The 25,594-nt window shown below is 47.4% G+C and overlaps 2 protein-coding genes and 1 long non-coding RNA gene across 13 annotated transcripts; 2 read left to right on the top strand and 1 right to left on the bottom strand.

Annotated features, from left to right (window-relative positions):
* Window positions 1–1,211: 1,211 nt before the first annotated feature.
* On the top strand, window positions 1,212–21,062 carry PORCN (porcupine O-acyltransferase). 10 transcript variants are annotated; one of them, XM_033850154.2, is made up of 17 exons: window positions 1,212–1,383; window positions 7,165–7,518; window positions 9,401–9,803; window positions 10,470–10,642; window positions 11,306–12,067; window positions 12,392–12,435; window positions 12,820–13,001; window positions 13,083–13,213; window positions 13,328–13,345; window positions 14,563–14,577; window positions 14,675–14,800; window positions 14,961–15,061; window positions 16,103–16,179; window positions 16,273–16,336; window positions 16,460–16,545; window positions 17,567–17,677; window positions 19,832–20,292. In XM_033850154.2, the coding sequence occupies exons 5-17, from the start codon at window positions 11,688–11,690 to the stop codon at window positions 19,931–19,933; spliced, it is 1,437 nt and encodes a 478-aa protein (XP_033706045.1). In that variant the 5' UTR covers window positions 1,212–1,383; window positions 7,165–7,518; window positions 9,401–9,803; window positions 10,470–10,642; window positions 11,306–11,687; the 3' UTR covers window positions 19,934–20,292. The 10 variants fall into 10 exon arrangements, 7 of the variants coding, with proteins under 7 accessions (XP_033706045.1, XP_033706043.2, XP_033706037.1 ...); XR_012329115.1 differs by lacking the exons at window positions 1,212–1,383; window positions 7,165–7,518 and adding exons at window positions 18,746–18,971; window positions 19,079–19,242 and having other exon boundaries at window positions 9,547–9,803; window positions 11,875–12,067; XR_004524595.2 differs by lacking the exons at window positions 1,212–1,383; window positions 7,165–7,518 and adding an exon at window positions 19,079–19,242 and having other exon boundaries at window positions 9,547–9,803; window positions 11,875–12,067.
* Window positions 7,815–9,402, bottom strand: LOC141277546 (uncharacterized). Its single transcript, XR_012329117.1, has 2 exons — window positions 9,051–9,402; window positions 7,815–8,271 (listed from the first exon to the last, which is right to left on the bottom strand). It is a non-coding gene; the product is annotated as an uncharacterized lncRNA (long non-coding RNA).
* Window positions 21,063–21,186: 124 nt separating the features above from the next.
* EBP (EBP cholestenol delta-isomerase) lies at window positions 21,187–25,377 on the top strand. 2 transcript variants are annotated; one of them, XM_033850155.2, is made up of 5 exons: window positions 21,187–21,363; window positions 22,268–22,631; window positions 23,984–24,020; window positions 24,146–24,276; window positions 24,901–25,377. In XM_033850155.2, exons 2-5 carry the CDS (start codon window positions 22,331–22,333, stop codon window positions 25,122–25,124), a joined length of 693 nt encoding a protein of 230 aa, XP_033706046.1. In that variant the 5' UTR covers window positions 21,187–21,363; window positions 22,268–22,330; the 3' UTR covers window positions 25,125–25,377. The 2 variants fall into 2 exon arrangements, with proteins under 2 accessions (XP_033706046.1, XP_019799177.1); XM_019943618.3 differs by lacking the exon at window positions 21,187–21,363 and adding an exon at window positions 21,395–21,791.
* The last annotated feature ends 217 nt before the right edge of the window (window positions 25,378–25,594 follow it).

The raw sequence follows: 25,594 nt of genomic DNA, 5'->3' as shown, positions 1-25,594 counted from the left end.
GCAAAGGACTGAAGTGCCTAACAAAATTGTGTCTCTATTCTTTGCTCCAGTTAGTTTTAATTATTTTGCTTTGTTTGAAAGTTAACATTGCTGGAATGAAATTTGGCCTAAAAGGAAACAAGGAAGAATCAGGTAAGAAGACACGGGTATTATTCTGACTGTAGATGGTAGCAGCAGGCTTCCATGACCATGAACTTGGGAAGTATTTTTGGAAATTACAAAATGAGCATTCAGTGGGACATCATATTTTGATCATCTGGGCAGAAGAGTGGGAGTTTCTTCAGAGAGTTGTGGTCGTCTTAGTACCTTGTAGTGAATTTGGTATAAAGCCAGGATCCTAGGCGCAGGCCTGGGGATGTGATGGTCCATCGGTGTCAGCCCAGGGCTCTTAGTGGAGGCTTCGTCATTTTCCATGTTTGTTGTATTACACTGGCAAGGAGTTGTTTTTGTTTTGTTTTGTTTTTTAATGTCGGTTCATTGGTTTGTTTATTTATTTATTTTTGGCTGTGTTGGGTCTTCGTTTCTGTGCGAGGGCTTTCTCCAGTTGCGGCAAGCGGGGGCCACTCTTCATCGCGGTGCACGGGCCTCTCACTATCTTGGCCTCTCTTGTTGCGGAGCACAGGCTCCAGACGCGCAGGCTCAGTAGTTGTGGCTCACGGGCCTAGTTGCTCCGCGGCGTGTGGGATCTTCCCAGACCAGGGCTCGAACCCGTGTCCCCTGCATCGGCAGGCAGATTCTCAACCACTGCACCACCAGGGAAGCCCAAGGAGTTGTTTTAACTAGTCTTCTTCCCTTTTCAGTATATTTCTATTTGTAAATTTTATTCAGGGGTGATTTCATAGCACAGGTTTGGAAATATCCACTTGCACTCTGGTTTTCAGTGATTTCGCTGTCCTTGCCCCATTGCATGTTCCAGGACTTATCCCCGAACTGGCAGTACACCCTTTTCCTGTGTGTTTCATCATAACTGTGATTAAGGGCTAGTCCTCAGCACTCAGACGTTTTACATTCAAATGCCAGTTTAGGATTCCACATTTTCAAGTATACACTTGCAGTCAGCCGTGAGAACGACGTCAGTTTTCCATTCTACACTGAGAGCTCAGCAGAATTTGCCATTTGGTCATTTCCTGTAGCACAAGCCATTGTGCCAATCTGGGTGTGAAAAAGGCATGTGCTCCAAATCCTTTTCTTAGGACAAAGCCGCAGAGGCATACCACCAACTAGATTCTCCTGTTACAGCTCTTAACCCAGCGAATGCTGTGTCAGGCTCACCTTCCACGGGTCGGGTTGGAGCCCACCTGTGGCTTGTCGGTGGGACTGCATTTAGAGCTGTTGCTGAGGGCTCATTTCCATGGACTGTAAGACAGAAAGATAAGGAAAGAGGTACATTTTCTACTCCCCTCTTATCTATCTTTGATCTTTGTAAATCCCAAGGCATTTTTACATTCTTCAATTCTGCTTTTAGAGCCGCTTTCGTTGTTGTTGCTGTTTAATACTATATTCCCACTGCAGCCAGTTAAGGACATGTAAATAAGTGATGGAGAAGCAAAACGAAATTCCAGACCAACCTTTTCCATTTACCATGAAATTGGTTAAAAAAACAAAATGGTGCTGGTTTCTCACATACCATCTCTGCCACATCACTCCAAGGAGACTGTCTGTGTCCCTCCCAGCATGTCTCTTTTGCGTGGGACACCCACGTTCCCACACACCTTCCGAGTCATCCTGTTGCTGTCTTAACATTCGTCCCATGGTCTTCCCACCTTTCCTTTAACATGGTCAGTTCATATAAGGTTGTGTTATGTTGTCATTTACCTTCAGTTTTCTTACTTTCTAGGAACTTCCTGTAGAAAAGCCCCCCAAACAAAACAAACCTTAATTGACTAAATAAAGATAATGCATGCTCAACTTAGGATAAGCACTACGGCAAAGCATACGAAATCTACCAAGCTTGCAAGACCAGTTGAAGCTGACTCAGAAACCCTAACACACAGCCGATTGCCAGCGGGCTTCTTGTTGCCCTGGTTAGAGTCAGGCATCCGCTGCTTCGCTGGCGCCCAACACACGTGCTGGGCTCGCAGGGGATTGAGATGCACAGAGGAGGGCGCTATAGGATGGGCTAGCTGACCTGGCTCCTCTTCACGGGACTGGTAACTCAGACCTGAGCGTGGCCCTGCCTTTTGGCACAGAGCAGAGAAAGGAATGAGTTGAACCTAATCTTGCAAAGCAAGTTCGCTGTTTTATCAATAGTTTGTTGTAGATTTCAGGGATGACGGATTCTGATGCACTCGTTTTATAATGTTTTGGTCACACCAGCCCTTGATGCCTTTCCTTTAAATGAATTGTAGACAGAGGGATTTAGCTTCTTTCTTAGCCTGTTTTTTGTGTTGTTTGTTGTTTTTTACCACAAGCCGATTGCCAGCATAATGGAGAGGAAACCAGATTGGATATGGACTCTTTTTTATGCCTCTTCCAGTGTCACGTTTATATATCCAAATGGACATTATCCTCTCAGATTATTATCTGGCACTAACTTATAACTGTTATATTATCGGAGACGGTAGCAATATATCAGTGCCCGGGATACATCACAGGCCTGTATAGATGTATGTCTACACCTAAGGGTAAATGAATTTACTTATCAGGTTTTACACATCAGTCTCTAATAGAGATTTTAAAAACCCAACGAATTGGCCTATATCTGAGTATACAAGTGTCATTTCTCCGTGCATTCTTATATGCCTTCCCTCTAATTAATGACTGAGTTGGTGGAAAATGGCTGTTTTATTCGTGTTTTTTTGTTGTTGTTGTTGTCCTCAACTTTAAAAGTAATCTACCTCTTAAAATTTGTAGTTTAATACTTGTTTGGTGAATTTGTGCCGCTTTAACCCTTTCACTATCATTCCCATTTTGTTACATTTCTGTTATGGGGACTTTATGTTGAAATATTGTATAAAGCGTTTGTAGCAGTTTAAAAATAAAATATTTAAAATTATTTAAATTGTTTTGGATGCTTCAATTGTGATTTACATTTTGCATTTTGTTTGAGTTGTTAATCTGGAGAGTGTTCTTGTATTGAAGTTTGCTGTTAGTAATTTTATTGTTTCTTGTTGGAGAGTGATATAAAAGACTATTCTGATGAAAACATTAAAATTTACAAATTGACATACAAAAGGGGTTGTCCGTTGATTTTAACCAACGTAGCCTTGAGAGAGAGAGAGAGGTTAATTATAGACAGACAAGTTAAGAGTGGTGTTTGCTATTTTTCCCCTTCCAGCATGAAATAAATCATTTGAGCTTGTCAGATGTACAGAAAGTTTTCTTATGCTGTTGCTAGCAAGCACTTAATGACAGGGGGGAATTCAAATGATGCATTTTATATCATTGCAACCAATAAAAAACTTTCTAAAAGCTGTGGAAAAAAATCCTACCAGGGATTGAACCCGTGCCCCCTGCAGTGGAAGCACAGAGTCCTAACCACTGGACCTCCAGGGAATTCCCAAACTGAAGTAACTTTTGAACAAGGTATCCATCAGGCTACAGACAAAATGGACTGTAACAAATACTGACCTCTAGTTGGTGGACTTCTCTTCCACAGTGAATCAGGTTAGTGAATCTGAAACTACTGAATGTGTACTTTAGGACTGAGCAAATAAGTAAAATTCTTGTGGCTAATGAGAATCAGGTTTCTCACTGTTGGAGAAGGGAGTTACAAACAGAAAGGGAAACAGAGAAAGGCTCGGAGGAACATTCTGGTGTTGGATTGGTATTGTACAATAGATGTCAGTAGGAACTCATGGATTTTAATGTATAAGTAGAAAGATAGATGTGTGCATGGATTTACATACATATGTGTATATGGATTCACAACATATACGCATCCATATTATATCCTAACTCTGTCCACGGAGAGGGTCTAGAATCAGCAACACTACAGAAGCAATGAGCACTTCTAGTGCCCAGATCTTGGTGTCCTAAGTGCCATTATCCACTCAAAGAAAACGAAGCTTCTCTGGAGAAATGTCTGAGTCCAGGGCCAGGACTGGGAAAGTACAAGATGAGCCTGAAACATCTTGATGTGATCTAAAGGAAAGATGTGCTTAAAAAAATGATGGAGACATGTCAAAAGGACACAGGAGCCAGCTCGAAGAGACTCCCACTGGCCAAAACTAGAACAATTTGAGCATTAAAATAAATAATCACAGTTTTTTTAAACAAATGGTGTTGGGAAAACTGTATATCCACATGCAAAAGAATGAAGTTGGGTCATATCATATACAAAAATTAACTCACAATGGATCAAACATATAAATGTTAGACCTAAAACTATAAAACTCTTGGAAGAAAACAGAGGGAAAGCTTCATGACATTGGATTTGGTAATGATTTCTTGGATATGACACCAAAAGCATAGGCAACAAAAGAAAAAAATAGGTAAGTCGGCTATCTCAAAATTAAGAACTTCTGTGCATCAAAGGACAAAATCAACAGAGTGAAAAGGCAATCCATGGAATGGGAAAGAATATTTACAAATCATATATCTGATAAGGGGCTAATATCCAGAACATACAAAGAACCCCTACAACTCAACAACAACCATCATTTTCAAATGAGCAAAGGACTTGAATAGACCTTTCTCCAAAGAATATATATAAATGAGGCCAATAACCACATGAAAAGATTATAAACATCACTAATCATTAGGGAAATACAAGTCAAAACCACAGTGAGGGGCTTCCCCGGTGGCGCAGTGGTTAAGAATCCGCCTGCCAAGGCAGGGGACATGGGTTCGAGCCCTGGTCCGGGAAGATCCCACATGCCGCGGAGCGACTAAGCCCGTGAGCCACAGCTACTGAGCCCGTGTGCCACAACTACTGAAGCCCTTGCACCTAGAGCCGGTGCTCTGCAACAAGAGAACCCACCGCAACGAGAAGCCCATGCACTGCAACAAAGAGTAGCCCCCGCTCGCCGCAATTAAAGAAAGCCTGTGTGCAGCAAAGACCCAATGCAGCCAAAACTAATAAACAAATAAATTTATTAAAAAAAAACACACACACAGTGAGATACACCTCATACCCATTAGGGTGACTACTATAAAAATAAATAAATAAATAAAATAAAAAATAACAAGGGCTGGTTAAGATAACCTTGTTGGAACTCTTGTGCACTGTTGGTTGGAATGTAAAATGCTTCAGTCACTGCAGAAAACAATATGGTGGTTCCTCAGAAAACTAAGAATAGAATTACCATATGATACAGCAATTCCATTTCTGGACATATAACCAAAAGAATTGAAAGCAGGCTCTCAGAGAGGCATCTGTACACCTGTGTTCATAGTAGCATTATTCATAATAGCCAAAAGGTGGAAGCAACCCAAGTGTTCACCAATGGATGAATGGATAAACAAAATGTGGCATATACATATAATGGAACACTATCCAGTCTTAAAAAAGAAGGAGATTCTGACACATGCTACATACAATAGGGATGAACCTTGAGGACATTATGCTAAGTGAAATAAGCCAGTCACAAAAGGGCAAATACTGTATGCTTCCATTTACATGGGGTACTTAGAGTAGCCAAAGTCATAGAAACAGAAAGTAAAATGGTGGTTGCCGGGGGTTGGGGGACGAGGGGAGGGGATTTGATGTTTAACAGGTATGGAGTTTAAGTTTGGAAAGATGAAAAAAGTTCTGGAGATGGATGGTGGTGTTGATTGCACAACAATGTGAATGTATTTAATGCCACTGAACTGTACACTTAAAAATGGTTAAGATGGACTTCCCTGGTGGTGCAGTGGTTAAGAATCTGCCTGCCAATGCAGGGGACATGGGTTCGAGCCCTGGTCCGGGAAGATCCCACATGCTGAGGAGCAACTAAGCCCGTGCGCCACAACTGCTGAGCCTGTGCTCTAGAGCCACGAGCCACAACTACTGAGCCCACATGCCACAACTACTGAAGCCTGTGCGCCTAGAGCCCATGCTCCACAACAAGAGAAGCCACCGCAATGAGAAGCCCGTGCACCACAACAAACAGTAGCCCCCGCTCGCCACAACTAGAGAAAGCCCGCGCGCAGCAACAAAGACCCAATGCAGCCAAAAATAAATAAATAAATGTATTATTTTTTAAATGGTTAAGATGCTAAACTTTATGTTATGTGTATTTTATCACAGTTTAAAAAATTATGTTCAGTGAAAGAAACAAGACACAAAAGATTTGTGATTGTATGATTTCATTTATATGAAATGTCCAGAATAAGCAAATCCAGAATGAGATTAGTGGTTGCCTAGGGCTGTCAGAGACAGATAGGGATTGAATGCTAACAGTCACAGGGTTTCTTTTTGGGGTGATCGAAATATCCTAAAATTAGATTGTGGTGATTTTTGCACAAGCCTATAAATACACTACCTACCATTGCCTTGTACAAGTAACTTGGGTGAATTTTATGGTATGTAAATTATATCTCAATTAAGCTACTTTTATAACTACATAAAGATAGTAACTGGGACTTCCCTGGTGGCGCAGTGGTTAAGAATCCACCTGCCAATACAGGGGACATGGGTTCGAGCCCTGGTCCAGGAAGATCCCCCATGCCGTGGAGCAACTAAGCCCGCGCGCCACAACTACTGAAGCCCCCGCACCTAGAGCCCGTGCTCCACAACAAGAGAAGCCACACAATGAAGACTAGCCCCCGCTCGCCGCAACTAGAGAAAGCCCACGTGCAGCAACGAAGACCCAATGCAGCCAAAAATAAATTAATTAATAAATTAATTTTAAAATGATAGTAACTGATTTTAACCTGTAAATTATGAGTCCCACACTGATACAAATAAACAAACGAATAAATAAATACATGGGGAAGAAGAGAAAGCTCTTTCTCACAGTAGAATCCCAGCTATACATGTAAAAGAAAATCATCATATGGCCACCATCATAGTAGTAATTGCTTCAGGCAAGAATCACCAGCGGATGCTAAACTGGTGAGTGGAAGTTTGACGAAAAATAGGAAAGATACATAATCTCAAAGTATGTCCCTACAAGATACTTATTAATTACAAAGGGGAAAGAGTACATTTCGGTGGAGAAACCTGGAAAACACCACCTTAATCGAATGATCAAAGCTAATACCAACAATTTGGAATTAACCAATGCTTTGTGCTTCCAGATACACTGAGGAGAACACAGCGTCACTTCTGTGGAATTCCTGCCCAAAATGCATAATCCAAATCTAATCTTGAGGAAACATCAGATAAACCCAAATTTAAGGACATTCTTCCAAAGCACTGACCTGTGCTCTTCGAAAACATCAAGATCGCGAAAGTTAATGGAAGATGGAGACATTGTTCCAGATTGAAAGAGACCAAAAAGACCTGATAAAGGAATGCAGCTCGTGACCTAGGATTTCCTTTTCCTATAAAAGGACAGTATTGGCACACCCACTAGGATGGCTAGAATCAGATAACAAAGTGTTTGTGAAGATGTGGAGAAATTGGAACCCTCATACTCTGCTGGCAGGAACGTAAGAAAATATCCTTGTTCTTAGAAATTTTATACTGAAGTATTTCATTGAAAGGGCATCACACTTGCAACTACGATCAAATACTTTAGAAAAAATTATAGATAGATAGAGATATACTGAGAGAAAAAGAGAGACAAAATGAGAGAGAGAAAACATTATTCTGAGGCTTGGCAATTTTTTTTTGTCAATCTAATAAGCAAAGAATGGGATCTCTTTGTCTTAATTTTCATCTTTAATTATAGGGAGACCATTTAAAATGTCCTAGAATCTATAACCCAGAATGACTACAAAGGCTATAAAGTCTGACAGATATTTATTGAGTGCCCACTCTCTACTAAGCTCCAGCGGTAAAAATATGAAACATCACACCTAGTAGATATGAAATCATATCTGTTGTTTTAATTTTGCATTTCCCTGATAAAGAGATTGAGTTATCTTTTCATATATTATACATATTGGCCATTTCAGGTGACTTCTGCCGTGGATTACCTATTCATGTCTACTGTCCATTTTCTAGTGTATTGTTTGTCCTTTTCTTATTGATTTGTAGATGCCCTTTATATGTCCTAGAATCTAGAGACTAGTTCTTTGTCACACACATCAGAAGACTAGATGGAAACAATCAAGTCTGTGAAGCTCAGGGTACACATAGTGAGGATCTTCCAGTTTTAAATGCCAGGTCTTGCAACCAAAGGAAATATTTCTTGCTTGTGCTGTGGGTCATTGTTGACTCGATTTGAGTATGTTTGAAAACTGAGGAAAAAATTAGAATGAAGTCTAAGTCATAAAATGTATGGCCTGTATTCTGCTGTTAAGGAAAGGAATTAATATTTGTGCATCTGGCCTATGTAATTATCCATTACAGTTGACCACTGAACAACTGGGGAGGGTCTCAATCTGTGTATAATTCATAGCCGGCCCTCCATACCCACAGTTCCTCTGCATCCCAGAAATCAACCAAACAAGGACTGTGTAGTACCGTAGTATTTACTATTGAAAAGTATCCACCTATCAGTGGATTGTGCAGTTCAAACCTGCGTTGTTCAAGGGTCAACTGTTAAATATTTTTCATTTGTAATATATGCATATTCATTTATGAGGTAAAACTCCATCTAACTTCATGTTAACATTTTTTTAAAGAGAGGAGACATGCATTTCTCTTCAATTGCCATTGGTATTTCCAAGCAAAGAACTGCTAATCCCACTCTTTTGTTTAACAGAAAGGGACACTGAAGCCCGGGGAGTGGGCATGGCTTGCCCAGCTCCATACAGGCAGGCACTAATCTGATTAGAACCTGTTTTCCTTAGCTCCTCAGGTCAGGGTGGGGTCCAGCTTGACCTTGGCTTCCTTCTCCCTTCCACCTGATAGCTAAGTAAGTATGCAGTCCGTGCCCAATAAATGCTCCTTTGGAAAAAGGCCCTTCATCAGCCTAGGGACAGAGCGGAGTGTCCAGACACTGCAGGGTAGGGTAGACAGACAGCAAGTGCTGCATAAATCCTCAGAGTTGGTGCAGATAGGGCCCAATACAAACCATCGTTGGGGACGCTGTAAGTGCTTTATAAATGCTCCCAATCGGTGCTCCGTACTAGCCTCCGGAAGGAGTCCCTAGGGGAAAGCACAGGCGCCTAATTCTTGCTCCTAGGTGACAGTCAGTACTGGTGTTTCTGGCCGGTCCCTGGTGCTGGAAAGGGTTGGAAATTCCCACAGCTCCTTCAAAGGATGGGAAAGGAGAGACCTCGGTTTATTCTCCCATCTGTGAAAAGGGGGCACAACAGTGACACGAAGACGTGCGCGGGTGGGCAGTTTCGGGGGCGAGGCTGATGGCTGGGGAAACGGACTTTCTCTCCTCCCTCCCCCATCTTTCCCATCTCGGCTTCCAAGGATTAGGAATTTGGCGTTTGGACAGTTTGTTCTTGGACGGCCAGAAGACCTCCCGACGCGACCCTTCAGGGACTGGCACACCAAGAGGTCGGAAAGGTGCGGGATCCAACGTTCCACGCGCCGACGTCCTCCCGCGCCCGGCTCCTCTCAACCTCCCGCTCCTCCTTCCCTCAATCCTCCCGCTTCCCTCCTCCTCCGTCCCCGCCCCGCTCCTGTCCTCTTATTGGCCGAGCGGGCCGGCCGGGCCTCCCCGGGATTTAAAGGGCCCGCTCTCCGCGCTGCCCTGGGAGCCGCAGCTGGTCCCGGCCTTGCGGCCTGCGGGGGAGGCTGCCCGGAGGAGGCGGCGACGGTGGCGGCGGCTGTACGTCCCCGGCCCCCTGGACCGCAGCTTTCTTACTGCCAGGTAGGTCGCCGGTAGTGCACGTGCGGCTCTCCCGCTCGCATCCTGAGCCGGCCTCCCCTTGCGGGTCTGCAGCGCGTGTGCTAGGGCCCCCTCTCCATCACCTTTCCAACTCTCCCTTCTGCTGTGTCCCTTTCCACCACCTCCACCTCCCTGCAGCCCCCGGGCCTGGGCAGGGCTTTGTTGGCGGCCGGGAGAGGCCGGGTGGGGGTGGGATGGGGCGCGCGGGGGATACAGGACACCCCCCACATCCGTTCAAGGAGAGATGCACACGGCCCCCAAGTGTCACAGGATCTCCCTCTCTGCCCTCCACACTGAGTGACTCTACCTCGGAAACCAGGGAGCCCCCCAATTTGATATACAGGCCTACAATGTACACCATTCAATCACTATCGGACCCGGACTCTTCCCAGCATACAAGAAACACAGGTCCTTCATTCACCGCAGGTCATGGGCTGTGTGTGTGCACCCAGAACACCCCCCCACACACAGCTGGCGGCTCAATCTGATGTACCTGACACTCACACCCTCCCTCAGCCCCCCAGTACCCTGTCTCTACAAGGGTTGGACAGCCCCAGACTGAAATCTGAGTGCTCAAGTCCATCTCTTGAGCATCGTCTGCCCCGTGGACATCCCAACTAAGCTCCTTCTATGTCCCCCCTTTGGCAGGTCTATCCATCAGTCCATCCATCCGTGGGGGTCCACAATGGCCACCTTCAGCCGCCAGGAATTTTTCCAGCAGCTGCTGCAGGGCTGTCTCCTGCCTACTGCCCAGCAGGGCCTTGACCAGATCTGGCTGCTCCTTGCCATCTGCCTCGCCTGCCGCCTCCTGTGGAGGCTTGGTAAGTGCCTGCCACACCATGGGCCACCACGCCAGGCCAAATCACACCTGCCACGTTCATCCGTACCAAGCCCCACTTTATCCTGCCACATCTTGCCAAGCCAAGCCAGGCTCGTACACGTCCAGCCTACCACAGCCCACCAGGCTAAGCGCCATTCTACCACACCACGTCCCACTAACCCAGCCACCCCATGCTACACCACACCAAGCCACATCCTGCCATGCCAAGCCATACCTTTCCGTATCCCTGGGTTCTGGGACTGTTGAAAGCTGAGGTTCTTGAATCTTGGGATCCTGAAATGCCTACATCCCAAGGTTATAAGATTCTGAAATGCTGATGTCACAGGGTTATGGAAAGTACCATGTATCCCAAAGTGCCGTGTTATGGGGTTTGGGGATTCTGACAAGTTGAAATTCTCACATTCCAGGCTTCCAAAATGCTGGCATTCTGGATTTCTGGAATCAAGGCATGATAAAATCTCTGGATTCTAGGATTCTGGAATGTTTCCACAAATCGTGGCAAGCCTATATCCAAACAACGAGATCCCAAGTGCCCGAGATCCCCATGGGATGCTGAGAATTTTGGAAATCTGAGATTCAGAAGTTCTACACTTTCTTTTTTCTTGTTCTTTTATTTTAAATGGATGTTTTATTTTTTCCCCAGGTTTATCACTTTGAAAAGTTTCAAAGTTACTGAAAAGCTAAGTTGAAAGAATAGTACAATGAACACCCATATATGCATCACCTGATTCTCCAACTGTCAACATCTTGCCACATTAGCTTGCTCTATCTACCTATCTATCTACCTACCTATCCATCCGTCCATCTGCCTATCTATCTATCTATCATCTTCCTGAATCACTTGAATAACGTGCTGACACTTCATCCCAAATCCTCTTGCGTGTGTCCCCCAAGAACAAAGACATCTTCCCCCCACAGCCAGAGCCTCAACCATCACCCCTCAGGAAATTTAATCTTGATGCCATAATATTATTCAATATAAGTTATTCAAATTTCCTCCAGGATTCCCAAAGTGACCTTTATAGATGTCTCTTTTCTTTAAACCCAAGCCCTGCCACCTCCCCAGCTCCCCAACACCTGCTTTGGGCCCCCTGCAATCTCACCACGTTCCAACCTCTAAGCCTTTGCCTGAGCTACGTCCTCTGCCCAGGCTGCCCTTCTACCAGCCCTGCTCTAATTCCCTTTCTTGTCCTCTCTTTCTCTCACCCAAAGGGTTGCCATCCTACCTGAAGCATGCAAGCACCGTGGCAGGCGGGTTCTTCAGCCTCTACCACTTCTTCCAGCTGCACATGGTTTGGGTCGTACTGCTCAGCCTCCTGTGCTACCTCGTGCTGTTCCTCTGCCGACATTCCTCCCATCGTGGCGTCTTCCTCTCCGTCACCATCCTCATCTACCTACTCATGGGGTATGGGTGTATGTCCTCATCCCCACGCTGTCCGCAGAAGGGCGGGGGGATCCCCAGGCCGCCCCTCCTGAGGCTGTCCAGGACAGGGAGGACGTGGGGTGTTTCTGGAGGGGATGGAAATCTGGGAGACTTGTTCTTTCCGAAGGCTACACAGAACAGGCTGGACTTGAGCTCCCCCTGGAGGAGGGAGCCCTGGAGAACTATTCCTCCATGAGGTTGTGCAGGGCAGGGAAGGGTATACCCTCTCTGCACCTTGGTTTCCCCCCTTTGTGGTATCTGAGGCCAGAGGAGTCACAGGGCCAAGACCACCACCTTTTTCCTCAGTGAGATGCACATGGTGGACACCGTGACATGGCACAAGATGAGAGGTAGGCAGCCCTGGCCCTCTCCCCTGCCCCAGCCCTCCAGCACCACTCCACATCTCCTAACTCCCCCCACCCTGTCTTTCCTTCCCCGCTTTTCTCCCTCATCTGCCTAGCCCACTGGACACGCAGCCCTTAGATTCCCCTTACATCTGTGTTTCTCTCTACCGTGTCTCTTCCCCATCTGTCTGTCCCATCTCATGTCCATGCCTGACTCTCTTGAGTCAAGACATCTGCCAGTCCTGGGCCTACCTGCTCAGCTGCCTGTCTGGCCCCATGCCCACCTCTCCACACTTGCTCTTCTTTCTTACCACCTCTCACCTGGTGTTCCCCGTACCTCATGATGACCTGCTCTCTGCTCATCCACTTGACCATGGGCACCACACCTAGGGGCCCAGATGATTGTAGCCATGAAGGCGGTGTCTCTGGGCTTCGACCTGGACCGGGGTGAGGTGGGTGCAGTGCCCTCGCCCGTGGAGTTCATGGGCTACCTCTACTTCGTGGGCACCATCGTCTTTGGGCCCTGGATATCCTTCCACAGCTACCTACAGGCCGTCCAAGGCCGCCCGCTGGTGAGGTCCTGGGTGGACAGGTGGGCAGGGACCATGGGAAGCCACCATGGGGCAGTGTTCATGGAGCCTTGATCCCCACAGAGCCGCCGATGGCTGCAGAAGGTGGCCCGGAGTCTGGCGCTGGCCCTGCTGTGCCTTGTGCTGTCCACCTGTGTGGGCCCCTACCTCTTCCCGTACTTCATCCCCCTTGATGGTGACCGCCTCCTTCGCAAGTGAGCACAGCCTTCGAGGCCTCTGCCCAGCAGTGAGGGGGTTGGGGAGGGACCTGGGGTCTCCCCAGCTCTGAGTTGTCTCTTAATGCTTCTGTCTGTCTTCTGTTACTACAGCAAGAAACGCAAAGCCAGGTAAATGAGGGCAGGTGCTGAGGGCGAGTGGGGCTGAATGGGGGTGGGTGCACAGTCTGTGACTGATTGGTTCTGTGAGTCTGAGACTGTCTGACCATCCACCCGGTGACTAGACAGAGACTGAGTGTCTGTGGCTGTGGTTTGACCAAGATTGGCCCTATGACTCCGTGTACAATGGATACTCCGTCACATACTGTGCCTGGCTGTCCATCTGTTCTGCTATTTCACCATCAGAAGCAAGTTATGTGACTGCAGTGCCACAAGTATGTGTTGGTTGGTGACACTGACCTGTCTGTGACTCTAGCTAGGGGTTTGTATAGGTTGTTTACCTATCAGCCAGGGACTCCTGTGTGGGACTGGAGTTCTGGCTGTCTGGCTGGGCGGTTGTCCATGATGGGAGTATGTGGCTGTCACTGGATAGGATAAATCTGGCTCGTCTGTAACCCTGGCTGGGAATGGGTCTGACTGTCGCGTGTCGTGCGCATGTCTGTGATGGATTCTGCCTGTGGGTCTGCCTTCTCTGGCTCCTTGGTATTGTCTAGCTGAGGGGCAGAACCGACCTTCCACCCCGGGTGTGACTAGGATTTCATCCAGCTATTTGACTGTATGACCTTCTCCCCTACTCACTGGCCGCTGATTGTGTCTGATGCTGAATGAGGCTCTGAAGGGTGGAATGACTTGCCCAGTGTCACCCAACTAAGCAGCCAGGCACTAATCCCAGGCCTGAATCCAGAACCTATGCTTTTTCCAGTGTAAGACGCTGCTTGTCTTTGACCGTGTCTGACTGTACAACTGACAGGATGACTATCTGAGTACAGAATTGTGTGTGCATGCGTAACAGGGTGTTTGATGGTCTCTGTGCCTAACTAAAGGACTTCCGGGTATCTTATGGTCACCGAATCAGGTCAGAGAGCTTGGAGTCTGATAGTATGTGTGTCTGGCCTTGTGGCTGTGAGGTCAGCCTCTAACAGTCCCTGGGTCTGGATGTCTGGCCACGTGAAGCTGCGGGACCGTGTCATGTTATAGGGCAGCTCACACATCCATTTGCGCTGCCTGAAACTAACTGATGGTGTATGGATGGATAGATGTGTGGGACTATCACAGCGCACCTCTTTTGCCGCCATATTTGTCTGTCTTGTTGATGAACAACTCAGGCCAGCCTCCAGGGCCTCTCTGACTCTCTTTCCTTTCTTCTCTGCTGCCTTCCTGACCCCTAGGGGCACCATGGTAAGGTGAGTCTACAGAGGGGCCAGGGATGCTGGCACATGGTGGGGTGTCACGCTGGGGCCTGGGCGTGATGCCTCTCTCTCCCTGGCTCCTTTCCTGCAGGTGGCTGCGAGCCTATGAGAGTGCTGTCTCCTTCCACTTCAGCAACTATTTTGTGGGCTTTCTGTCCGAGGCCACGGCCACGTTGGCAGGGGCTGGCTTCACCGAGGAGAAGGATCACCTGGAATGGTGGGGAGGGCTGGGGAGCCCCATCTCCCACAGGGTGCTGCCTAGAGGAGCTGCAGGGAGGAGGGGGGTGTTCCTGGGGGAGGGAACAGCCAAGAACAAAAGTGTGGCCATCAGGTGGGTTGAAATCCCAAATGAGTTTGCGTGTCTCTTTTGCCCATAGGGACCTGACGGTCTCTAAGCCACTGAACGTGGAGCTGCCGCGGTCCATGGTGGAAGTTGTCACAAGCTGGAACCTGCCCATGTCTTATTGGCTAAATAACTGTGAGTCACCACTCCAAGAGAGTTGGCAGTCCTCAACCCACACCCCTTTCACACATTCATACAACAAGCTGAAGATAGTAGGGACCAAAAAATCTCCCAAATTCCTGCCCTTGTGGAGTTGACATTTTTGTGGGGGTAGCAGTATAATAAAAAGAAAATACACAATAGTTCAGGTAGTGATAAGTGCTATGGTAAAAAATAAAGAAAGCAGGTAAAGATGACCTGGGAGTCTTAGGAGTGTGTGAGTAGGGGTGGATGCAATTTTAAATACATCATCCAGAGCAAGTCTCACTGAGGAGCTAACGTTTGAGCAAAGACCTGAAGGAGGTGAGAGAGCAATCAATGCAAACATGTAGGGGAGGAATTTAACACATGGAAGGAACAGCAAGTGCAAAGGCCCTGAGGCAGGAGCATACCTGGCACATTTGAAAAACAGTGAGGAGACCAGTGTGGTGGGATCAGAGTGAGCGAGGGGACCAGTGGCAGGAGGTGAGTTCGGAGAGGTGACAGGGCCTGGTTCTGTAGGGCCTCTCTGGCCACGGGGAGGACTTTGGCTTTTTCTCTGAGAGAGATCTCAGAGCAGGGTTCTGAGCAGAGGAGGGCCATGGGCTGACTTAGGTTGTACCAGGACCCTCTGGCTACTGTGAGGACAGACAGGGAGTCGGGGAGGGCAGAGTGGAAATGGGGAGGAGAGGTCAGATTCTGGATAAACTCTGAAGATAGAACTGACAGGATTTGCTGAGTTTGGTTATGGGCGTTGGGGGTGGGGGGCAGATCAAGGGTGATAGTGAGGCTTTTGTCCTGAGGAACTGGAAGGGTGTAGTTGACACTGGCTGCACTTGGGAAAGACTATAGGAGGAGCAGGTTGGGAGGGAAGATCAGGAGCTAACTTTTAGACAATGTGAAGTTGGAGGCCATTATAAAGAGACTTCATCCTGGGGGCCCCAAGAGGTTGTGGGTATCCTCACCCTGCCCTATGGCCCTCCAGGAAGGGCAGGGGGGAATCTCAGGAGACACTTGCCCCACATCTCCCCCCTGCAGATGTTTTCAAGAATGCTCTCCGCCTGGGGACCTTCTCAGCTGTGCTGGTCACCTATGCAGCCAGTGCCCTCCTGCACGTGAGCAGGGCGGAGCGGGACCAGGGTGGTAGCTGGATGGGGGTGGTAGGGCCTCCTCCTCACTCACCTCATTGCCCCCCACCCCCACCCCAGGGCTTCAGCTTCCACCTGGCTGCGGTGCTGCTGTCCCTGGCGTTTATCACTTATGTGGAGCACGGTGAGGGCGGAACCCAGCCCAGTAGATGGGATGGAAGGTTGGTGGCGGGCTGGAACCACTGTCCCCTGAGGCTAACCTGACGCCCTTACCTCTGCCCCCACCCCCACCCCGCATCTGCCCTAGTCCTCCGAAAGCGCCTGGCTCGGATCCTCAGTGCCTGCATCTTGTCGAAACGGTGCCCAGCAGACTGTTCACACCAGCATCGCTTGGTGAGGGTTCAGCCTAGGCAGCCTTTTGTCCAACTCTCCCCCTCAAAAATTACTTCTGTCTCCATCTTATATCTGTCTCAGGGTGCCCAGCTTCCTCTTCCAGTGCCCGATCCACCCCCATAACCTCATCTCTATTCACTGGCATCCATTTATCTAACGAACATTATCAAGCAACTGCTATATACCCACCTAGCGTTTATTTTCCCCAGTGAACATCTGTTGAGCACCTGCTGGTATCAGGCATTGTTCAAGGTGCTGGAGACACAGTGGTGAACAAAACAGACCAAAGTCCCAGCCCTCTGGGACAAACATTTTAACAGGGAAGACAGTAAATAAAAAATAAGTAAAGTATAATAGTTTGTTAGACTGTGATTAGTGCCAAGGAGAAAATACATAAGAGAAAGAGAAAGGGAAGTATCAGGGGCTGAGTGGTTTCAAGGTTAAACGGGGAGGTGACTTTTGAGTTCTTTAACTGAAGGAGGTGAGGGAGGGAAGCATTCCAGGCAAAGTCAACAACAGTGTAAAGGCCCTGAGATGGGAGAGGGCCTGGAATATTTGAGGAACAGCGAGGAGGCCGGTATGGCTTGAGCAGAGTGAGTGAGACAGGGAGAGGTGGGTCCTGTAGGTCACAGTGGGGATTTGCTTTCGTTTGAGTCTTTTTTTTTCTCATTCTTTTTGCAACAAGAAGTATGGAGAATTTCAGATTTTCCTCCCACCCGACAACCAATGTTTATCACCATAAACCCCCAACTCAAAGCCCTACCCACCATTTTTCCTCCTCTGCCTGAATACTCACATCTCCCCCAACCTGGACGCTCTCATGCTAACAGTACCCTCATCCTTGGATACCCCTTGAGCTCCCATAGGAGGATCAGAACCATCTCTTTCCTACCCTGGGGGTGGGTGCCCTGGACATCCTCATTCCTGTGCCTTGTGCATTTCCCTGTGTGCCCCTGCCCAAGTGGGGCTGGGGGATGGTGATTAGGTCCAGCTGCCAAGCATATCCATCTGTCCCCCACAGGGCCTGGGGGTGCGAGCCTTAAACCTGCTCTTTGGGGCCCTGGCCATCTTCCACCTGGCCTACCTGGGCTCCCTGTTCGATGTTGATGTGGACGACACCACAGAGGAGCAGGTGAGGTGGGGCCCTGGGCTCAGGGTTACCCAGGGATATGCTACCTATTCATGGGAACCATGAGGACAAAGGTGGGGAGGCCAAGGCATGGGAACCTTGTGTCATCTGTCTCCAGCTTGTGTAGCCACTGCTCTACCGTCCTTCTGTCCCCTTGTCCCTCTGGTTGATTCATACTGTTGGGTCTTTTACTTGGGTGAAGTGTGCAAAATACATTTATTTTACTTATAAAATTTATTTTCTAGAGATGGAGTGCAAAATCCAGGTTTTACTTTTTTAAAAGTTAATTATTTCATCATATTTTTATTTAGGTAGAATTCACAAGATTTCTTTATTTAATTTGTTAAAAAAAATAGTTTTACTTACATTGATTGTGCAAATCCTGGATTCTACTTAAAAAGTGTATGTTGGGATTCCCTGGTGGTGCAGTGATTGAGAGTCCACCTGCCGATGCAGGGGACACGGGTTTGTGCCCCGGTCCGGGAAGATCCCACATGCCGTGGAGCGGCTGGGCCCATGAGCCATGGCTGCTGAGCCTGCGCGTCCGGAGCCTGTGCTCCGCAACAGGAGAGGCCACAACAGTGAGAGGCCCGCGTACCGCAAAAAAAAAAAAAAAAAAAAATAGTGTATATTAAAATGTATATACTAGTTTTATGCAGGTGGAGTGTGCACGTTCCAGGTTTTACTCCTTTTTAAATGAAAAACAATTTCAAAATAATGTTTATTCATATGGCACTAGCAGGATCCCGGTTTAGCTTCTCTTTCAGCTCATTTTTTTTCTTTTTTTTTTTTTTTTTTGGCCATTCCAGGCGGCTTTCGGGATCTTAGTTCCCCGACCAGGGATTGAACCCTGGCCCCCGCAGTGAAAGCACCGAGTCCTAACCACTGGACGGCCAGGGAATACCCTGCATTAACTATTTTTAAAGTTTTAATAAAAATAAAACAAAAATTTTATTTAAAAAGAAGCAAAACCCAGATTTTGCACATTCAACCTGAATAAAAAATTAAAAATTGTTTTTAATGACAAAATATAAAATAATATAAAGTTTTATTTTCAATTAAAAATTTAAGGAAATTCCCTGGCTGTCCAGTGGTTAGGACTCGGCGCTTTCACTGCGGGGGCCAGGGTTCAATCCCTAGTCGGGGAACTAAGATCCCTCAAGCCACGAGGCATGACCAAAAAAAAAAAAAAAAAAAAAAAAAGTTAATGCATATCACGTGGTTGAAAAACCAAACAGTATTCAAGATATTCAGGGGAGAGTCTTATTCCTGCCGTCTTACCCCCACCCTCTTACAGGTAACCACTTTTATTCATTTTATTAAACTATCCTTCTAAAATTGAAGCATAATAAGCAGATATAAAAATATATTTTAATTCCCTCCCCCCTGCTTTTTACCCTAAAGGTAACACATGAATGACACTGTGCTGCATGTTGCTTTTTTCACATAATTCCTGAAAACCTTCCACATGAAGACATAGAGTGTCCTCGTTCATTTTTTCCATTGTGACACAATGTAGTTTGTCCCTTATTGGTGGACACCCAGGTGATTCCCACTCTTTTCCTATGGTAAGTGGTGCTGCAGCAAGTAATACCCTCACATCCATGTGGATTCACATAGGTGCAGACAGAGCTGTAGGATCTAGTCTTGACAGCAATGGAGAAGTTACCTTTTTGCCCTCCCACCAGCAGTATGTGATCGTGCTTGACACCCCGACAACAGAGTGCCTCTCAGACCTCATGGATATGTTTGCCAGTTTGAGTGGAGGAAGATGATGAGTGAGGCTGAGTATTTTTTCGTATATTTAAGAGCCATTTGGGTTTTTTTTTCCTTTACTGAAAATGGCCTACTCACCTCCTTTGCTAATTTTTGTCTTTTTAAAAAGTGAATTTCTAGGAGCTCTTTATATATACGGGAGAGTACAGGTCAGAGAGTGGGATTGCCTTGTCTTGTTTTTTAAATTTTTGAAAGAGAAGAAAATACAAAAGAAAAAAACTAAATATGCCTACCTTTCATATGTACCCAATCTCTTCTCTGGGGCCTCACTCAGGGCTGCAGTGGAGTCACAGAAACGTCCTTGAGCAAAGGGTAGGTTTTCCTGAGACCTTCTTTGTTCTTGCTGAGTGGGACCGACCATCACCGCTTTCTCTCCCACAGGGCTACGGCATGGCATACACTGTCCACAAATGGTCAGAGCTCAGCTGGGCCAGTCACTGGGTCACTTTTGGATGCTGGATCTTCTACCGTCTCATAGGCTGAGGCACATCTGTGGACCCTCACAACTCTCTCAAGACCCCTCCTCAGGGTGCCAGCTCTGATGGGGGATGAGGGAAGGCCCTCTCTCTAATTCTTGACCCTCTCTCCATCCTTGACCCCCCAACACCCATACACACACACACACACACACACACACACACACACACACACACACACAACCATTTCCATGCCTGTCAATCCCCACCCCACCACAAGGCGGGAAGGGAGTGGTCCCTGCTGGGGCCTAGGGGCGGGGGATGCTTGGGGAAGCAGAGAGGGGGAGATCCAGGGCCTCCCCGCCTTCCTTGACCCTTTTTATATACAGTTTGTTATTATCAAATAAAAGTAGGAAGTATACAAAAGGCTCGCTCTTCACTGCTCAGTGGGGAATAGAAGTGAGTGAGGAAGGGGGCACAGCATGGATAAAGGTTTGGAAGCTAGAAACCGTGAAGAGGGAGGTTGTGATTGGTTCATGGTTTATTATCATTCATGATTGGATGATGAGCCTGAGGATAGCACTGCTTGATTTGAGTGGGGCCAGGACAGATTGGATACTTGGATGTAGGGGAGGCCTGATACTAATTGGCTAGAAAAACTGAGGGATCCCCATTCGGTTTGGTTGCCCTGACTGGGACAGAGGAGGGAAAGACTGATGAAGAGTTGATGCTTATTGGTCCTTAGGACTGAGGGCTGTGGGTTCTAATTGGATAGGAGGCCTGGGTTGGATCTGGATACTGACTTAGTCTGGGCGCCCACTGGGTTAGAGTTATGGAGTCCTGATTGGTTCTTTAGAGTTGGCAGGGGGAGATTGAGGGTCTCCATGCCAATTGGCCAACAAGGCTGAAGGGCCTGGGTTTTGATTGGTTCTTCTGACTTGAAGTCAGGAGAGGTGAAGATGGCCTGAGGGAGAGGCAGAGGCAGCGTGTAGTATTGATCTGCCTGTTGTATTAACAGTTTCCTTGCCCATTCGGGGATTAGGACTGAAGGTTGGTCTAGGAAAAGATTTCGTTGCTCTGCCTTTGAAAATGAGGGCAAAGGTGAGAGGACACAACGCAATGCTGATGCAACAGCACAGAAACACCCGATTTCCGATGTGATTTATAAGGGGATAGGAAACTGAAGCCGCGACTCGCTGCAGGTTGGCTTCCGCCGAAAACGCCCACCAACCTTGGCCCTCCCAGCCTCTTCCACGCCTGACTGGGTCTCAACCAACAGCGAAAATGGTACCAACGCGTGAGGGCGGGGTCGGCGGCACAGAGAATTACTATTGGTTGGGAGCGGCGGTGGCCTCCTTCCCAGCCCCTCCATTGGCCAGTTCCGTAAGGCGGAACCTGTGAGGGGTTGGGTTTGAGCTAGGGATATTTCGGAGCCAGCGAGCGATCCTAGAGAGACCCCGGAGCCGGTGGGAGAGGCCGCTGCAGCCGCGCTGCTGGGTGAGTTCCCTCCGCCTGGCCTGCCACTCCATCCCTTAGTTCTCAATTGCAAAACGGCCAGCCCTCGGCGCGCCTGCGCAAGACCCTACCCTTTCCCCCCCCCCATCCCGCGCCGTCCCACCCCCCCCCCCCGCCACCCCCACGCGCCTGCGCAGGACCCCCGGCTACCGCGCGGTCGTCCGGACGACAGAAGATCCGCCTTCTCATTGGGCAGCTGAACTAGCGGGTTCTAGTTCTGATTGGTGGTCTCTGTATTTGACCCTCCTTTTTCTCTTTAGCGCCCCGCGCAAGGCTCCTCTTTGTTGCAGGTTAGCCGCAGGCTGCGCAATTTCGGGAGGAGTCGGGCGATCCCACACACTGAACCTGAGGGTCGTCGTTCTGATTAGTCTTCTCTCTTCTGTCCTGCAGTTTCCAGGACTACGGGGAGGGTAATAGCTTTCCGTTGCATGATGCAAGACAGTGACCCCTGCAAATGGGACCTTACCTGGTCGTTGTGTCTCCCCCAGCCGACTGTGACCCCTGAGGGCGGGGATCAGGTGGCTCCCCCACCAAAGCGTGACCAATGAGGGCTGGGACCTAGTATGATTCTTGTGTCTGCCCACCAGACTGTGACCAATGAGGTCAGAGACTGGGCCTGGTTCCTATCTTCCCCAGCAAACTGACCAATGAGGGCTGGGACCTGTTCTAGTTCCTGTATCTACCGCATCCTATGGCTCCCGGAGGGCTGGAACAAGCTTTCAGTCTTTCTGTGGCCTTATAGTCATGTTTTTTAAAACAGTAAATAATTAGATTATTTTAATCATGTCTGTATTAATTGGTTAATTGAGTCCATTTACATTTCTTGTCATAATAAACTATTTGGATTTGATTTTATGATCTCATTCTGTGCTCTCTATTTGTTCAGGTTTTTCCTTTCCTTTTATTCTCCTTTCTACATATCCACACACCTCCATCAGCCTACAAAGACATGACCACCAATGCCAGCCCCGTGCACCCATACTGGCCTCGGCACCTGAGGCTGGACAACTTTGTGCCTAATGACTGCCCCACCTGGCATCTCCTGGCTGGCCTCTTCTCCATCTCTGGGGTCTTAGTTGTGACCACATGGCTGTTGTCAGGTCATGCTGCGGTCATCCCACTGGGGACTTGGCGGAGACTGTCCCTGTGCTGGTTTGCAGTGTGTGGGTTCATTCACTTGGTGATTGAGGGCTGGTTCAGCCTCTACCACGAGGACCTTCTCGGAGACCAAGCCATCTTGTCTCAACTCTGTGAGTCCTGAGTTCTTCAGTGTGCTGTGGAAGGGAATTTCCTGGGCAGGGATTGGCTTAGATGTTTACCCACCCACCAACTCTTTTCCATTCATTTTAAATAAAATTTTTAAATTTATTTAACTTTTTGTTGCATATATATTCACATGGATCCAAAACTAAACAATTTAAAGAGGTATGCGGTGAAAATCTGCGTTCTATCCACCAAGTTTCCCCAAATAATTGCATATGTTTCTTTTCAGGGTTTTACACATAAATTAACACACATAAGCCTCAGTTTGCTCAATTATAAAAGAGGGATAATAAGTCATATCCAAATATATGTAAGACACTTAGAACAGTGTTTGGCAGATAGTAGATGCCATATTACTTATTATCATCATCATCATCATTTTTATTTTTTCTTTTGTGTAAATGGTAACATGCTATATACACTTCTGAACTTTGCTTTTTTTAAATGAGGACACTTACAGAACTATTTGACTTTTCCAGTACTGATAGCATTTTCCACCAATATTTTGCTGTTACAAACAATACTCCTTTTTGGCCTCAAGAATAAATCTGGTAGAACATTCTTCTGCAAGTCTCCGTGTGGAGATCTGCTTTCATTTCTCTAGGGTAAATATGGAGGAGTGGAATGGCTGGGTCACATGGTAGATGTGTGTTTACCTTTATGAAAAACTGCCAAACTTTTCAAGAATGGCTGCACCAAAAAAATTTTAAAAATGGCTGCGCCATTTTATATTCCCACCGGCAGTATATGAGAGTTCTAGTTTCCCACATCCTCACTGACACTTGGTATGGTCAGGTGTTTCTTAAATTTTAGTCCTTCCAGTGGATGTGAGTGATATCTCATTATGGTTTTAATTGGCTTTCCCTTAATGACTAACAAAAGTTTGAGTAGCTTTCATGTGTTTACTGACCATTTGGAAATCCTCTTTTGTGAAAAGCCTATTCCAGTCTCCTATTTTTACATTGGGTGATCTGTCTTTTTCTTGATTCTCTTCTCACTCTTTCATTTACTCATCTGTTCACCTTCTCTCTCTCTCTCTCTCTCTCTCTCTCTCTCTCTCTCTCTCTCTCTCGCTGTCACTCACTCATTGGCTACGTCCCTCACTCCATCATTTACACCTGCCTCATTTTACTCCACAAACATTTATTGAATACCAGACAATCACAGCAACACTTATTGTTCTGTGCCAGGTTTGCACACATTATCTTGTATACATATATTAACCCTAGAGTCCAAACAACTACCCCATTTCACAGATGAGGAAACTGAGGCATGGGGAAGTTAGTCTGAGTTCCTTTTCCTGATGATATTCTTCATGTATGTCTCTCGTCTTCTTCAGGGAAAGAGTATGCCAAGGGAGACAGCCGATACATCCTGTAAGTGTTTGCCTCTGTCAAGGGAGACCTGTGTTTTGGAGGGGTGGTGAGTCAGGGACCACTAATGGGGTGCCTTGTGGGGAGAGCACAGTGATGCCAGTGCCCCCCAATCCTTTCTCTTGCAGGAATGATAGCTTCATGATATGCATGGAGACCATCACAGCTTGCTTGTGGGGACCACTCAGCCTATGGGTGGTGATCGCCTTTCTCCGCCAGCAGCCCCTCCGCTTTGTCCTACAGCTTGTGGTCTCTGTGGGTGAGGAGAGGGCCCACACTGGGTGCTTGAGGGCTTGATGGGGGATCCACAGACGTGGGGGCATCCCTGCAGGTGGGACCTCTCAATGTGCCCATCCAGGGCTGAGTCAGACTGAATGACAAACTCCCTGAGGTTCTGGAACAGCCGTGCCCCTCTTGGCCTGCATTCTCAAGCGAGGAGGGTTCATTTCTCCTCCCACTCCATCACAAAGTCTCCCATGAAGGTTACGGTTACATGAGGTGACCCATGATGGTGGGAGGCCCCCGGATCCTCCAGGAGCAAGATTCTGAGTTTCCTTCATCTGAGATTCAGTCCTCTTACGTTCTTACTTTGTTAACTTTCTGGAAATGTGAGTTCTCTCTAGTCCTGGAATCCTGAGATGTCTTGAATGAAAGGATTTTGAGCTTCCTTAAACTCTAGAGATACGAACTCTCCTGAGTTCAGAAAGTCTCAGCTTCTGATTTCTGGAAATCTCACTTCTGTTTTCTGAAATCCTCAGCCATATGATTGCAGAACACTTAGGTCTCTGAATTTGGGAATCCTGAGCTCTGATGACTTGGAAAATGGCTTGGAATTGTTCCCCCTCCTTACAGGCTTTCCTTCTTCCCCTTCTATCTCCCACAGGTCAGATATACGGGGATGTGCTGTATTTCCTGACAGAGCACCGTGAGGGATTCCAGCATGGGGAGCTGGGCCACCCTCTCTACTTCTGGTTTTACTTTGTCTTCTTGAACGCCCTGTGGCTGGTGCTGCCCGGAATCCTCGTGCTTGATTCTATAAAGCAACTTGCTCGTGCCCAGAGCATGCTGGACACCAAAGCCACAAAAGCCAAGAGCAAGCAGAACTAATGAGTGATGAACTGGGCTTGAACACTGGCTATTGAGGAACTCTCCACCTGCCAGGAGATTCCAATCCTTGCTCTCACAGGTTGGAAGGACAAATCAAATTGATCTGTCAAACTCAGGCTGATGGGTGAACAGGGGGAAGAAAGGAGCTGTGTGGAGCTACTGTCAGGAGCTGTTGGGACAAAGGTACAAGAGAACCTTGGAAGTCTGTGATGGGACAATTTTTTTAAATCAGGAAATAAAGATCTTGACCCTATGCTGAGAGATCTTTAATGACTAACCCCAGAGATGCCCCATGACTGACCCCATAGACCCCTCCAGCACTCATTCCACAGACCATCATTCTCTCAGCCATAGACTGCCATCATCATCATGTAGACCTCGAATCTATGACCTCACAAATCCCCATCACTGACCCCACAGATTCCTCTGATGGCTGATTAGATCCATGAATCACACCTGTCAGCTCTTTT

Source organism: Tursiops truncatus, chromosome X, assembly GCF_011762595.2.
Source record: "Tursiops truncatus isolate mTurTru1 chromosome X, mTurTru1.mat.Y, whole genome shotgun sequence".
NCBI lineage: Eukaryota > Metazoa > Chordata > Mammalia > Artiodactyla > Delphinidae > Tursiops > Tursiops truncatus.
The sequence above is the reverse complement of the archived record's forward strand: the minus strand, read 5'-3'. Positions and strand labels throughout refer to the sequence as shown.